The sequence below is a fragment of the Rhinatrema bivittatum genome, chromosome 9, assembly GCF_901001135.1.
Source record: "Rhinatrema bivittatum chromosome 9, aRhiBiv1.1, whole genome shotgun sequence".
NCBI classification, from domain to species: domain Eukaryota; kingdom Metazoa; phylum Chordata; class Amphibia; order Gymnophiona; family Rhinatrematidae; genus Rhinatrema; species Rhinatrema bivittatum.
In genome coordinates this window covers 246,319,492-246,336,838 of record NC_042623.1, presented here as the reverse complement: position 1 = coordinate 246,336,838, position 17,347 = coordinate 246,319,492, and the positions used below count along the sequence as shown (strand labels likewise).

General features: G+C 39.4%; 1 protein-coding gene across 1 annotated transcript in view; it reads left to right on the top strand.

Annotated features, from left to right (window-relative positions):
- Positions 1 to 17,347, top strand: part of NAALADL2 (N-acetylated alpha-linked acidic dipeptidase like 2) — a 1,070,337-nt gene that overhangs the window by 960,630 nt on the left and 92,360 nt on the right. Inside the window, exon 10 of the mRNA XM_029617369.1 lies at positions 3,049 to 3,195. Within this exon, the coding sequence (XP_029473229.1) occupies positions 3,049 to 3,195 (147 nt within the window). The remainder of the gene's footprint in view (positions 1 to 3,048; positions 3,196 to 17,347) is intronic.

The window sequence follows — 17,347 nt, the reverse complement described above, 5'->3', positions numbered from 1 at the left end:
GTTCGTGCCGGGGAAACAAAATAGTGCATGTACAATTTAATTTTCAGATATATGTGTGCTATTATTTTGCCCCTTCTTTGCTGCCTGCAGGAGTAGCAGGTGCACTTTCATTGAAATGAAATAGAAAATTGTAACAAAATGTCCAGTTATGTCTCACTTCATTTTTAAAGGAAAAATGTAAGAAAAACAAAGTAGATATTTCTTTCATTTCTTTTTTTAAAAGCCAACAGCCCTGAACTGTCCTACCAAAAAAAAAAAATAAAATCATGACTGGAGCCAAGAAAATTAAAAAAATTGAAGTCCCCGGGACTTCCCCCAGTCTCTCCTGAACTCCTCCAGAGCCTTCTTTCCCCATTCATGAATCTGTAGACATCCAAGTGCAGCAGGAGAAATCCCTAGGTGCTGCTGCCCTGCCAGGTCCCTTCTTAAAAAGGGAGCCATCCAGCCATGTGGCCAGAGTCATTTGGTTGTATAGAAGTTCTACATCTGCATCTCTATACAATGGAATGGCTGCAGCACCAGCTAGTGCCATTTTTTTTAAAGAAAGGACCCATGAAGCAGGAGCACCTGGCATTGCAATCTCGCCTGCCCCATTTGAATTCCTACAGACCCACGGATGGGGGATGGCTTGAGAAGGGAAAGCCGGGGAGTTCAATTTTAAAATTGTTGTGGCACTGGCGATATTTCTTTTTCATGGGGGAGCACAGTCTCTGTATTGTGTTTTATATCTTTTGTTTTGCATTCCATTTTGTTCAATTTGTTTCATCCCAAATAAACAAAATGAAATAAACCATATGTAAAAGGAAAACCAATAAAATGAAATTGAAATTTAAAAAAAAAATGTGTGCATATCACTAGTGCTAAGTATGCACTCCCTTGCTATCCACTAGTTAATTTTCAAAGACAAACTGTCTAGATAATTTCTTTTTTTAAAATTGGTGTAAAATGCATTTTTTAAAACAACTACTTGACTGTTTAACAATTGCCCCCTATTTTCACCCATAATTTAAAATGTTGTGCTAAAACTGATGCATTTGCAGTTCTGTTCTATAATCCCTATGCATATGTGCTGCACAGCAGCTGAGCTTTCTTTTAGATCAACCATAAAATGTATTAGAATAGACTAAATACTGCTAGTGTTCAGTCAAGCATTTGTATAGCAAGCAACATTAAGAGATTTATGCATGTTTTTATCCTCAATTTATCAAAGGGTTTGCATGAAAGACATAATCCATTTGCATTTATCATAACTGCTTTTCAGTGGATATGTACCTTATTCATATAGAAGAGTTGGCATTGACCTTAAGTACCAGCAGAACAGATCCAGTAATGACCATATTCAATCACATATTCTATTTTAAGTAGAACAATATTAAATGCCTTTTTAGAAATGAACAACAAACCTTTATGCTCAGGTTGGCTTCTCAATTTTTTTTTAATTAGCTTTAAAGCATAAAATGTATAGCATGCCAGAGCTTGGTGAGTAGCCCATTCCTCATTATAATTTAAATTCTTTGTTACTAAAAAGAAAACATCATTGAATTGTCTTTGATCTGGGATTGTAACTGACATACTGTGATCTTGAATTTTCACAGAATGTCATTAAAACTATATTACAAACAACAGAAAAGTACTAAATGTACAGACAGAGCCTGGGGCTATATGAAACTAGTCATTCTGTACAAATCTATTGCTTAGAGAAAATAATATCTTTGTTGTTTCATCTCCATCAGAGATATCAAATATTATTTATCAGTATTAATATATTTAGTACCTGATGCACTAAAGGTTTTTCCCACAGACACAAAATGGGAGAAAAGCCTTAATGAATTTGGCCCATAGGGAAGAAGAAACATCAATACCTGAAGAAAAAAATTAAATAAAATCATCGCTAGAATTAGAATTTATAGAACTTTGGTGTTTGAACACCTTTGTTGAGGAATGTCATGTATTGTATGTTGTTCCTCAGTTCTATATTGCTCCCACATTTGATGCTGTAATGAAGGGGTGATAAGTTTCTAGTCCTCGAGGAATGCAAACCAGTTGGGTTTTCAAGATGTCCCTAGTGAATATACATGAGATAGATATATACCCTGCCTCAATTGTACACAACTCTACCTCGTACATATTATTAAGGATATCCTGAAAACATATCCAGCATATAAGTTTTCAGCTGAAAATTCCCCTCCATTTAGGGCCTAAAACTTGGAGGCCTAAATTTTGGCCTGGAATTCATTTAATTAGATAAGGTATAGGCAACTCCAGTTCTCAAGTGCCAGGAGCCAATCAGTTTTTCAGGATATTCACAATGAATACACATGAAATGAATTTGTATGCAAAAAGTATCTCATGAATATTCAGGGTGGATATCTTGAAAACCCAACTGGCTTGCAGCATTTCAGGACCATAGTTGCCTACCCCGACCCAGATTTATGTACCTAAGCTGGCCCCTAGAGCTGAAAATCAGCTCTTTTTTCTCTTCTCTAACTTCACCCGCATAGTTGCCTATTTTTTAGGTAACTAAGGGGGCCATTTTCTATCGATATCACACGCGAAAAGGGACTTTTTGCATGCAATAGCTAGACAGGGGTGGAGTCGGGACTGGAAGAGGAAGAGTCGGAGTAGTCAGGGCAGACACGGCAGTAACTTCGCTGGCGGCGATAAGGTAAGACCCGTTATCGCTGCCAGTAGCGCGCCCAATAGCGCCACCTTTCATGGTGGCGCTATTGGTTGTGAAAGCCAGCAGTGATAACACCGCAGTGGTGCGATCGCTGCCAGCTTTCGCAGGCCCGCCCCCCGCTTCGCCCCCTCGCCCCCTGTCACCGCAGGATTCACAAACCACTACGATCTTAGAAAATCCAGCCCTAAATGCATGTGAGAAATTAATATAGACACCTAAATTAAGTACTCACCCTAGTCTATTTACAAAATGATCTCATAATTATGCAATAATATACATGTTTAGGAGAAAAAAATGATATCATAGACTTCCAACAATTGCCTTAATTTACTTATAATTTTGACGTGTGGGTTTTTTTTTTTTTTCAGACTCTAGATTTCAGTTGTATGAAGACAGTGAAATGTCAAAGAACCAATGTCAGCTCTGTTCAGATGCAAGGTGATGCAGATTATTTCATCAACCATCTTGGAGTGCCAACTGTGCAATTTATTTATGAGGACAATAAAGAATCAGAGGTAACCGTGAATCTAAATGTTAAATTCAAGACAATAATTTGAGCAGGGAATGCAGATATATTCAGGATATTTACCTTTCTCCATGCCAAGCAAGCACATGCAGAAAGTTATCTTATGCAATGAATAATTTACATCTTTCAAACTTTGCATAAGTAATTTTGAATAGTGTCATTGCAACCTATCCATATATAGAGCATCGTAACAAGGTATCCTGGGTCAACATCAAAGTCTAGAATGCAATTTCTGCTTTCACAAAAGTAAATAGTGCATGGAACAAATTTACCTCCTCTTACCCTGGGGAAAACTTGGTTTTGTATCTTGTAGCTTTCAGTTCATTTGTTTAAGAATACCATAAAAATATGAAAAACTTAGATGACCAAGTAGTGTTATGTAAGGCACAATAATTTAAGGCAACATAAAAAATATAGCTGCAGTGCACAGGGCAATTTTCAAATCCTTTGATCCAGCTGACCTAATTTGCTAGCCAGTTAGAACCCTTTATTATTTTTATATATTTATTTGATTTACATTTCGCCTTTCAAGCACTTCAAAGTGGATTAATTCAGGTGCTGTAGAGACATTTTCCTATCCTAAAAGGGTTCCTAGGGCAATTCTCCAAGCCATGAATGCAGGTGAGTAGTCATTTATCTGCACAAATTGGGCCCCTTGGACAAAAACTGAGATTTCAAAATCCACCCCCCCCCCCCCTCCCCCGGCTACATTTTTTCTGGGTAACTTATTAGCTGCACACAATTTAGCCAGGGAAAACGAGAGGGCATGGAGGGCATTCTATGGGTGGGACTAAACGTTAGGCAGTGAGCACTGCTATTCAGCTCTACCTGTTAGCCTGGTATGTGTGATCAGAAAATAGCTGTCCTAGAATTAATGGGTGCATTTAGCAGAATATTCATCTGGCTAAGGTTCTGCTGAATATCTGAAGAAAGTTACCTGGGTAGCTTTCCCACTCACCAGTCTACTAAATATCAACCTCTTCATGTTTTATTTTATGTGAAAAATCAGCCCACAGAAAGAGCAGGTGTCAACATCACTCAACCCATAGCAAGTTTAAAAGGGAAAATATGCCCTGACCTTTCCACTGGAGTAAATTTCACAGGTATTAGACGCTATGTTATTAGACGCTATGTTTTTATGTTTTATTAGATGCTATGTTTTTATGTTTCAATGTAATGCCTAGGCTGCGATTGTTCTGTTGTATTGTAAACCGACATGATTTGTATATCATACAAGAATATCGGTATATAAGAATCCAAAATAGGTACAAAGTGCCCGCTGAATTTGAAAAGTGTCCTATGAGTGTTCAAATAATATACTTTTTTTAAAAATTAATATTAGATTTATTTAGTTATTTGTTTATTTTTTTAATGTATATTCTTATAGTCCACTACATTCAAATATAATTGACAAGAGCAAATCAACTAATGTACACAAATAATAAATAAAAACACATTATTATAATCAAATGCACAAAGTAAAACATTAAAAGAAACATCAAATGAATATTATACATATCTCATACAAAATAAACCTTTCTAAAAAAGGTTGACAGATGGAATAAGAACTGGAAGGCAGAAGTGTATGTATATCCAGAAATCAACTGCTTTCCACTTGCTAGTCCATTTCTAAGATTGTAAATTTCCTTTGAAAATAAAAATGTGTTGTTTAGGTAACAAGGATTGTTGGTGGCTAATTAGGAATCCACCCTTGAGGTAGTAAAGATTTTTTTCTTACTGAAACATCCAAAGTTTTCTCAAGAATAATTCATCTTGTCCATTCAATGTTGCTATTTCTTGAGTATTAACATAAGAAATGACACTAAGTTATGGTAGGCCACCTGAAGTTAATTACCAGTGCGATCAGTAGTTCTTCTTTTTAATGTGCTTAGCTCTTTCAGAAACGGCCCATGAAGCCTGCTTTTTTCCCTTAGACCCAAAATGGGGAAATCTTTTCATAAGACTCATACAGGATCATTTACCAAAATGTCTTATGGCAGCACACAATGCGAATGCAAATTTTTCAAATTTATTCTAAGAGGCGGGGTTGGGGAGGAGTTTGGGCGGGATCAATGAAAATGAGGGGCATTATTGCAGCATGCGATAGTGTACGTTACACTATTGAACGTTTTTATTACTGGAAATAACTGCACCTTTTTTCTTGACGCTAAGCTGTGCGATATGCCTGAAACACAATTTGCGATAAATATCACAGTTTTCTGTTTCAGGCATTTTTGGACATGGAGAGGGGAGAAGGAGTGAAGTGGAGTAGAGAGAGAGAGCCTCTGGGGTGGCACACATAGTAGCCAACTTTTTATACCTCTATAGGAGGGCCAGCTAGTAACTCGAGGTGAGGTTTTGGTGATGGTCTAGGGTTTTGGGGCCAGTTTTACATGCAGAGTGACACGTACGAACAACACAATAGATCTCGGTGAAGATTTGACATGATTTGGAGTGAGGAAAGTCTTGCTCTAGCTTGATGGACTCTCTACCAGGGTACTATGCCTGTCTGTGCACTTCGCAAGTAGCAAGCAAAGTACATATATCACGGGGTGTGAAAACTTTAATGCACATCTATGTGAAGTGCTAAGATGGCACGGTAACTCTAAAATTATAGCTACATCCCTTTTCCTTATCGCAGGCATTATTCATGCAAACATTATCGCATTTTGATAAATCTAGGCCTAAGTCCCATAGGGCCCCCCTTCATAACTATATGGGTATAATTTTAATCTAGGAACCTTTTGATTTCACATGTAACATTGTAGTATTATATTGTAATCAATCTTCATGCTTATCCTGAAAATGTGTTCTAAAATGATGAATTCAGAAAGTGCATTGAAAAAGCTCACAGCATGAGAGTAATTTTCAGTACAATAGTGCTGGATACTCTTTTTAACTAACAAGCTTAAACTGCCAAAGTACAATGATATCAAAAATGAATATCTATCAAATAAAGCAATGGTTTATTTTGCAAATTGAAACCCATGTGCCTGATTTTAACACTTTTAATATAGGCACAAAATGAGAAAAAATCTTTCAAAATAAAGTCCTATGTGCAGAATTTTTTTAGATGCACAATTTTGTTGAATTTGTTTTGATGTATTAAATCATTTAAATGTCTATTAATAGCAACCATATATTCAATGGAAAAAACCATAACCTAACACCAAGGAAAGCATTACTTTTCAAAGTATGCAGCTGTATCCAGTAGACTCTTTGACAGAGATTTCTGTAAAGACATGATTAGAATTAGTCAGATTCCAGGATTTTAAACACATTCTTCTTCTTATCATTAATATAAATATTATTAGTACTAGTACTAGTAGAAGGCCTGCTGCATTGCAGCTGGAGTGATTGTCACCTACCCTTCATCACCTCCTCCCAATTCTTCCTTGCCCAACTCATTTTTACATTTACATTTATTAAAATATATGAATCACCTAACACTAAAAATAGGTCTAGGCAATGAACAAGGATACATACATAAAGCGTGTGATAAAAATAGCAAAAGAACTATAATAGCAATATAAAATAGAAGCTCAGTAAAAAAATATAAAAAATCAAATTAAAACAAATTAAAATTAGCAGATAAAAATAATACATTAAAACTAGGCTGCCTTAAACAAAAAGGTCTATACATGCTCTCTAAAACTTTTAACTGAATGACACTGAAATAACTCCATTGGAAGAGAATTCCAGAGGGATGGGATGCAATTGAAAAAGAGCTTTCCGTAGGGATGTGAATCGTGTCCTCGATCGTCTTAACGATCGATTTCGGCTGGGAGGGGGAGGGAATCGTATTGTTGCCGTTTGGGGGGGTAAAATATCGTGAAAAATCGTTAAAAATCGTTAAAAATCGAAAAATCGAAAAACCGGCACATTAAAACCCCCTAAAACCCACCCCCGACCCTTTAAATTAAATCCCCCACCCTCCCGAACCCCCCCCAAATAACTTAAATAACCTGCGGGTCCAGCGGCGGTCCGGAACGGGCTCCTGCTCCTGAATCTTGTCGTCTTCAGCCGGCGCCATTTTCCAAAATGGCGCCGAAAAATGGCGGCGGCCATAGACGAAAAAGATTGGACGGCAGGAGGTCCTTCCGGACCCCCGCTGGACTTTTGGCAAGTCTCGTGGGGGTCAGGAGGCCCCCCACAAGCTGGCCAAAAGTTCCTGGAGGTCCAGCGGGGGTCAGGGAGCGATTTCCCGCCGCGAATCGTTTTCGCACGGAAAATGGCGCCGGCAGGAGATCGACTGCAGGAGGTCGTTAAGCGAGGCGCCGGAACCCTCGCTGAACGACCTCCTGCAGTCGATCTCCTGCCGGCGCCATTTTCCGTACGAAAACGATTCGCGGCGGGAAATCGCTCCCTGACCCCCGCTGGACCTCCAGGAACTTTTGGCCAGCTTGTGGGGGGCCTCCTGACCCCCACGAGACTTGCCAAAAATCCAGCGGGGGTCCGGAAGGACCTCCTGCCGTCCAATCTTTTTCGTCTATGGCCGCCGCCATTTTTCGGCGCCATTTTGGAAAATGGCGCCGGCTGAAGACGACAAGATTCAGGAGCAGGAGCCCGTTCCGGACCGCTGCCGTTCCGGACCGCCGCTGGACCCGCAGGTTATTTAAGTTATTGGGGGGGGGGGGGTTCGGGAGGGGGGGGGATTTAATTTAAAGGGTCGGGGGTGGGTTTTAGGGGGTTTTAGTGTGCCGGCTCACGATTCTAACGATTTATAACGATAAATCGTTAGAATCTGTATTGTATTGTGTTCCATAACGGTTTAAGACGATATTAAAATTATCGGACGATAATTTTAATCGTCCTAAAACGATTCACATCCCTACTTTCCTGGGTGATATATAAGCATGCAACTTTAGGGGATGGAACATCTAATAAGCCCCACTGAGAAGAACATAAATTTCTTGAGAGATGATAAAATTTCAAGATAGCATTCGTCCATGGACAGGATTAGTTGGCAAGCAGTTTAAAAATAGTCATAACAATTTTATATTTAATTCACCAATTAAGAGCCAGTGTAACTCAATCAAAATTGGGGTAATGTGATCAAAGTACAGAGGCCTCGAGTATCTAAGAAAGCTAGAGTAAGGATGAAATGGGTCTATAATTATTAGGGTCAGAAGGGTCCAAATTATATTTCTTAAGGAGTGGACAAACAGCAGCCTTCTTCAGATTGATAGGAATAATGCCCTCAGTAAGGGACAAATTAATGAGTTGTGTAAATATGGAAGATAACATGTCCCTTATAACTTGTTGGACAGTTACTTGAAAGGAATATGGTGTCTTTAGATTTAATCATGAGTTGGCTTGTCTCACTAGCTGACATAGACAAAAGTGTCCCAGATGATATTAGATGTTTGACAGATAGAGCCCACATGCCAGTTTGGTACAGAGAAGAATTTAGAACAAGCTTTTTCAATTTTTAAATAGAAATGAATCTGAAAGGATTCTGCTGAGGGAATATTCATCGCAGAAAAGATTTAGGTTCAGTCAGCCATTTAGCAATGGCAAAAAGGGCTTTAGAGTTATATCCAATTTTTTGAATTAGTTGAGAGTGATATTCTTTTTTTGCATTGGAGATGAGGGATTGATATGTTTTCAGTACTGATCAAAAATAACTCAGCTCTCCATCCCTTTTCCTTAATGCTTTTCCCTGTCCTGTTCACCACTCTTCCCCTTAACCTCATTGTCCTGTTCCTCCCCTAAATCGATCTCTCACTCTCTCTCCCTATCTCCAACCCCAGCCTTCTCTCATCTCACTTCTCCCATCTCCTTCTTCACCTTGAACCCATCCTACCTTCCCTCATCCAAGCCCTGCTTTTTCTTTCCTCACATCTCCAACCAGCTCACTCTCTCTTTCCATCCTCCCCTCCTTCTTCCCGGTGTGTCTCATTCTTCTTCACCCTGAACTCATCCTCCAGCTACACAGCCCTGTCCCTATTCTTCCCCATCTCCAACTTAGCCTTTCCCCTCACTATCCCTTCTATCTTGCCCCTACTATGTGTTTCACCCTTCTTTACCATGAATCCACTCTCTTTCTTTCCCCCGTCTTCTCCCTTTCCCTCGTCTCCCTAAGCCTCATCCCTTTCCCATCTCAACCTTCCCAGCCCCTCAACACTCTTCTCTGCATGTCTCACTCCTCACTCTTGTTCACCCTGAACTTTCCTAGGTTGTTATTTTCACATGTACCTGTTTATTATAAAAACATTTTATCCATTGAGTGTAAAGTAACACTGTCACAGATTTTTATCATCTTGTTTTTATACTTTTAGGAATGTAATTTTGGAAGAACATAGAATAGAGCAGCCTATAAATATTTTAAATAAATAAATCTATCCTCCTTCCTTTCTCCAGCCATCTCCCTGTCTCTCCTCCTTCATCTCCATTCCCAGACTTCTCCCACCTTACCCTCCCCTTACCTCCCCTGCCCTTCCCATTGTGTTTCACCATTGAACACCCTGAACCCATCTATCTCTTCCCAGGTCTCTCCCTGTCTCTTCCCCCTCCCTAATATGAATCCTTTCCTCCCCAACATCACATCAACCCTAGCCCACTCCTCAACCCAACTCCGTCAATCCTCCCCACTGTAGGATGGATGTAGCAGTATCCTACTTTCTTTCATCCTAGTTGTTAGGGAACTTTTCAGTCTCATCCATAGCCCCCATTCTCCTCTGGACCCCCTTGGGACTACAGGTGGTGTCTTGCACCATCCAAATGGTGCCTTGGTCTATGCCTTCCTGGGTTTCCTGGCCTGTTCTCTCTCCTCCATCCTCTCATGACCCATACCAGCTATCTTGCTTCTCCATACCCAGTTATGGACATCAGTTTGGAATGTATACTGGAATGCAGATCCCTCCATGGCTTGCTCTGAATCTGTGCTGCATTTTGCGTTCCAATCCAATAATGCAGAAGTCATCCCATGTTGGCTCTTCACCATTTTCAGTCACAAGGATCAGCTAAATGCTCATTATTTTTATCTAGAGGATCATTATTATATATTTGATCTATTAGTATAATTTGTAATGGAATTGATTCACATTCATTTTCAAATTGGAACAGTCAATCTAATATTCTCTCTCTTGGCAAGACTCTGACATATTGTAGGAGGTTGGGCATAAGATGTGCAGAAGACCTGGAGATAAAAATACAAGGACAAGAATATCTTAAACTATGTTTCTTGAGAATGTCAACAAAATCCTGCCAGTGATTTGTGGCTTGCATTTTCAGCTATTTTCCCCACAGAGCCTGATCACAGATTAGATTAATTCTATCTTTTCTGCTTTTAATGAGACTAGATTAATAACATGTGGTTTACTCCATTTCAGCCATTAAGTAGTCTCTATGGTACATGTATCAGTCTCCAAGGTGCTATTAAATAGTTGTATTGACCTTTATGGAACATGGAGAAATAGAGTTAGACAAGCATGACAAAACAAGATTTCACTGACTATTTTGCAGCAAGAGCATAAAATATTTTTGTTTTGACCCAGCAATTTTTCACCTACTCTATTTAATGATTGGGTTTTAGTTAGTAACTTGTTTGTATGTTTGCTTTTATAATTTACAGTTTTAATTGTGTGTGTTTTCTTGTTAAGTGCCTAGCATGGTTGTCCTTATAGGCAGAATATAAGAACTTTTACATAAAGAAAGAATGAATACTCTTTTGAGCTGCCAGCTCCATTGGAACTGAGCTTGGAATATGGAGCCATTAGCTTTTATTGACGATTACCTGAGAAATGTGTATCATATTTTATATGCCTTCATTTTAAGTCCAGCCACTGCAGTGGCAGCCCTTGACTAGGAGCCATGTTCCCGGGCTCCTTCTGAAAGTCTGCATTCTTGAACCCTTACTCTAGCCATGAGGCATCTCCATTGTGTGATCATTGTGACTCTTTGCCCCTAGGACTAAGAACACTCCCTTCACAGCATCCCCCAGCCCCGAACAACCTAGACATGGAATACGTGAGCAGAGAATAAAACTCAAATCTCTCGACATGCAGGTGAACAGCAGTGAGCCAGAAGGCTAGCCCGGCATAAAATAATTTTCTTAGTTAGACTCGCTGCAATGTTGCTGTTCTGTCAAGTTTTAGTAGACAGTCTAACTGGATGGTATAAGCAACAAAATTATTTTCTCCATACAGAATAAATGGAATATAATCTAGAATAATTTCTACTTCAAGAACTTTATTCAGCTACATCACTTACATAAATAATAGAAAGAAAAAGATATATTTTTTAATGCTCAATCTGCCATTCTATAATGCTAGAGCATTGCAAATAAGTGCAGGTAATTCACACTGGCCTTTAGCCTTGTGCTATATAATTTGAAAACAATGTATAACCTTTTAATGTTTCACGCTATAAGGTTGTACTAGTGTACATATGCTATATGGCCATCATATCAACCTTTATTTAGTTTGTTGTACTGTATGATTGAAATTGAGATTTTTTTCATCTTTAGTATTTATTGCTATCTGTACTAAAAACTTGCCGATAAGTACACTTATTAACCACAAAGTATGTCATGTGTTTGCTATCATTTGGAATCTTCAGGCCACCCTTTTAAATGAAATGTCTCTAGCCACAAGCTTATTATAATAAGGTATGTTTCAGAATTAACATATGGCCTAATTTACTAAGGCTTTCTTTCTACTCTGTGCCTATGAGAAAAAAAAAGTGTAGTAGATCAGCCCCATATTGTAGAGTAATGCAATACAGAAATGAAAGATCACATGCTCTATCTCAAGGAGGACAATTTCCAAAGGGATTTTAGCCAGGTAACTAAGGAGTTAATCAGCTAGATTGCTCTAGTTGAACACTGCCCCCCCCTCACAGAAGCAAAAATTGTGTGAAATTTTAGCTACATTAAAAAAAAGCATTCCTTGGAGGACGGGGAGGAAGACTATACATAGGGGGCCAGATTTTAAAAGCCCTGCGTGCCGGCATACCTATTTTGCATAGGCTGCCGGCGCGCGCATAGCCCCGGGACGTGCACAAGTCCCGGGGCTTCATAAAAGGGGCGGGAGGGGCGTGTCCGGGGGCGTGTCTGGGGGGGTCGGGGCGGTTTGGGGCGGGACCGGGGGCGTGGTGCCAGCCCAGGTCCATTGTCGAGGCCTCCAGACCAGCCCCCGGGTCGGGGGATGGCGCGCCAGCAGCCCACTGGCGCGTGCAGATTTACACCTGCTTTCGGCAGGCGTAAATCTGCCAACAAAGATAGAGGGGGTTTAGATAGGGCCGGGGGGGTGGGTTAGGTAGGGGAAGAGAGGGGAAGGTGAGGGGAGGTGGAGGGAACAGGCAGCGCGCGCGTGTAAATTTATATAATCTACCCCAGGGAGGGTAACTTTCAAAATTACCCCATGCGTACATATATGCGTATATGGACACATGAAAATTTACTGCTAGATTTTATAACCTGCACACACATGATATATGCAGGTTATAAAATAAGAATATGTATGTACGCAAACATATATAAAGTATATAAAATCTTAGCCATCCAAGTTTGGACTTATCCAGAAAAGCAGTGGCACTTATCCAGATAAGTTCTGATTTATGCAGAAAAATAGCAGCATTTAGCAGATAACTCTGAAAAGCACTACTTGTCCATCTAAGTAGCATTTTGTGGACTTATCAGAGTATGTAAGATAGTCGGAAAAGTCTAAAAAAACAAAAGTGCTATTTATCTGGATAAGTTCATATTTGTCCATCTAAGTAGTGGTAAAGGTGCTACTTAGCTGTAAAAGTTGGAATTTAGGTGTATAAGTGTATGCGAATGATATACTTGCATATTTGTACTTCAAGTTTTAAAGGGATATGTAACTATATCTTTTCTCACGTTATTTAGACACATTTATCCCACATAAGTCGGCTTTTCCATGAGTATGGTGATTTTATAACATGTGAGGCAATGAAATTACGTTTTACCAAGTAGTCTACCGGTTCACCCAGTCCATCTGCAGCTCATAAAGACCCTCCTGCATCTTCAGCTTGAAGTTCCCCCATGTCACTCCGACCCCTCATCCAGCCATTTTATCACTTTTAAGATGTTTACAATCACTTACTCCAGATTTTGAGCAGGAGTAAATATAAGCAAGTAAAAGGCTTACATGGTAAATTTGGCAGGTTGTAAATGTTGCCTCTGCCTGGAACACCCCATCCAGCCCCTTTTTAATATTCACAGATTTACTCGCAGTCCCTGATTTATGCAGATGCGTTGCAGTTTTTAAAATAGCATGTATTTGCATATATTTGCCAGTTTATGCGCGTGTGCTATTTTGTTATGCATGCATCTTTTGAAAATTCACCTCCTAGTGCTGATTTTTCAAAATGAAAATCTTTTTGCTCCCATTCCATAGCCTGCAGATGCCCAGCATGCAGGCTTTTTTTCTTTCCTTGAACCTTGGCTTGTTCTAATTTTCAAAGGGAAACGACTTTTAAAAATTAACTACAAGGAACATATGCAGAAAAGTATCTGCATACTTTGCTATTGAAAGTTGTCCTGAAAGGAGATCACGTTTTGATATAGTGCCTAAATAGGCATTTATCCAGGTACCAGAGGTCGCCTAATATTTGTCTCCGATTTTCAAACAGCAATGGTTGGAGCCACACTTCTGAAAATTAGACTATTTCCACTCTCAGAAGTACATATATTGTGGGCAAGACTGCATGTGTCTTTACTACATACATTGGCATGGTGGGAAGTAAATAATAAATAAATAAATAATAAATAAATAAATACATATTTGTTTTGTGTGCTCTATGATTCCTCTGCGTGCCCGGAATATCTTCCCACTATATCACTTCACTTTGCCAAGACTCTCCTTCTCTTCCTGGCTCAACCTTTTCTTCAGGGCACATTTTTACAGAACCAGGAGGCAGAGACATATGACTGCCATGTCAGTTTCCTGGTATTCCCTCTGGACCTCAAAAAGAACGCAAGAGAGCTCCAGCTTCATGATGGTGACTAGCTGAAGCAATTCTGAGCCACTCTTGTCATCTGTTCCTACTAAGTAAAAATATTTAGGCTATGGTTTTGCTTTTACTTTGACAAGACATCTGATAAGTAGTCTCACGTCAAGCCTGATAGTAGTGGACCTATGAATATTTATCACTCTCTCACTCCTCACTTACATACATACGTACAAATGCACACGCCTACCCCAAACACTAGCCATGCTACTGCATATATCCCTCAACAGTATAGTGATAACCTCTTGGTCACTCCTTTTCTCAACATGGAGCTTAGCCGCAATTCTCTCTCATCTGTGACTGTTTGATGCTTCCTGTCACATTACTTGCTGAATAGGCCTTGGAAAATTGCCACTAAGTGTGAAATGCTTAGTACAGGCTCCTACTACAATGCACATCTCTTCTTTCACCCGGTAGCTATTACATGGCGGCTTCTATTCCACAGCACCATTGTTCATTAACTACCGTGTCACAGAAACATGGCAGAAAAGGACCAGTGGCTCATCCAGTCCTACCCACTTTCATTTCTGGGGCAATGCCATAGACTCAGTTCATCTTTGCCTTTCCCCCTCACTTTAATTGCATCTGTGCTTATCCCAGGCCTTCTTGAATTCCGTTCTGTCATATAAAATCATTTTCAGGTCTCTATATCCTATATCGGAGTGCAAAAACCATTGAAAATGTCCAGGCATGTCTCAAAATTGCATTTCGATTATTAAGCAACATTTTTGGATTTGTGCATAATAACATTAATTCCTCGCAGAAACAAATATTTGTATGGCAAAAGATTCAGTTTTAATGACTTGTTAATTCACTCGTAGATAATACAGTGACAGTTTCCTCTGTCTCTTTCAGTGCTTTGCTTTAATTGATTTCAGTTCTAGGTATTATATTTGGTGCTTTAGGTTAAAGAATTTTACTTTTTAAGCCTTGCAGTTTCTCAGCTTAGACTTCACAGCTGCTGCTACACCTAGAAAATAATCCTTCAGAGGGAAATGCTCAAATTTACACAAGCAAATTGGTATCAGTTAGGGAAGAGCATGGTTACAATAATTAATCTGAGATTCTCCTAAGTTTTCATGTATAAGACCCCTGAGCTATTCATCTTGCAAAATATATATGCCATTATATTAATAACAATTTCCATGTGAAACTGGCTCAACGGTTCCCACGGTGTACAATATACTATTAAATTGAAGCAGAAGACTATCCTTAGGTCTGCAACACAGACATTCTACAAAAGCCACCACAGACATTGTGGTGGTTTTTGTAGAATATTTTGAATTATATAACACTGGGGGGGGGGGGGGGGAGCGGTGTCTCTGGAGATTAAAACGTTGTCTCCCACCTGTTTTCCTTCCACCCACCATTTGCAGAAGCATCAAAGAGCATTTCGTTTATCTCATCATGGTCTTCATCCTTTTCTGCCTTCCTTAATTGCCTTGGAGGTTAAGCAATATTCTCCTTGCTCCTTGCTGACATTTCTGTGCCAGAAGAAACAGACAGATTCAACTGTCAATGGCTCACAGGCAATGGAAACCTATTAGGGAAGTGCATATGCTTACACAGCTCCCCATATAAAGCAGGAATGTGCTTTCATTTAGTTTTGAAAATGAAAAAAAAAAGGAATGAATGTGCTCATTTTGGGGTAGATTTTAAAAGGTGCGCGTGGGCATATATATGTGTGCGTGCTACCCGGCTCCGAAATCGGAGCAGCCTGTGAGGGAACTTCCCTTCCCCCTAACCTGAACTTCCCACCCCTTCCCCTAACCTTTCCTCCCCTCTAGCCCTACTCTAACCATCCTCCTAATTTTTGTTTTACCTTTTGCACCTGCCTCTGGGCAGGCACAAGTTGCGTGCGCCGGTCGACTGCCGGCACACAATCCCTCGACACAGCGGCAATGGCCGCTGTGTTGCAGGCCTCTGGCCCCATCCACTCCCCGCCTCCGGACTGCCCCGCCCCTTTAGTAACGCCCCGGGACTTACACACGTACCAGGGCTTTACGCGTGCTGCTGGGCCTTTTGAAAATAGGCCCAGCGTGCGTAACCTTTTGAAAATCCGGTCCTTTGTTTTCAGTGTCTGTTTTTTATTATGCCTGTTATTATTGTATTAAAGACTGAATAATAATAATATTACAAGTGAAGAATATAACTATTATTAAAGAAAAATATTAAATAAGAAGCCACAACTGACACCCCCTTCCCTCAACACACACTCTGAAGAAAAATATCACTGATGCCTCAAAAATTGAAGTTTCCACCTGGCTCCATCCCTTCCTTGTTCCCTTGCCCACCTCCCTTACTCCAGCTGTGTGTCTATAGAAATTCCAGCGGCACGGAAGAAATCCCTAGCTACTTTTATCTCACTAGAAACCTTTTTAAAAATGGTGCTGGTAAAGAGAATTGTTTTTATTTCTCCAGTGAGGACAGGTATATTTTTTTTTTTCCTTTCATTTTTTTCTGTCATTTTTGTATTGCATTGGTTCTTTGTATTATATTTTTCATTTGAAATAAAAAGAAATGAAACAAAGTTTTAAAAAATTTGAAAAAACAACAAAATAATAAATTGAAAAGAATGGATTATTACAGCCCTAAATATCTATCTATCTATCTATCTGAACATAGAAACATCTGATCTAAGGCTTGAAAATTATTTTCAATCATTCAAGAAGAACTTAAAGACCTGTTTATTCAGGCAGGCATTTGGTGAGCAAACATGAAACCCTAAGGTCCTATATGTCATCAGGCCTTTTCACCATTTATTTGTTTCTCTTAATTGATGTATTATGTTATATTTTATGATATTTTATTTTATTGTATTTATTTTCTCATTTTTTATTGTATTTAACATTGTATAATGATATACGAGGGTAAGTCAGTAAGTAAGTCACAAATCTCTCTACTAAGGTAATAAAACATATATCTGTAATGTTGTCATATTCCATGGATGGCAGCACCTTAGAAGTGCTTATGTACATAAATAGTTATTTAAACTGTGTATGCGCAGGGGCTATGTACACAAGGAAAATGGCTGTCGTGTTGACAGATTGTACGGTCGAAGAACAACGTACTGTTGTCCGATTTTTATGGGCTAAGGGCTTAGTGGCAAAAGCATTCATAAAGAAATGTATCCAATATATGGAGAGAAATGTCTCTCGTGTAAA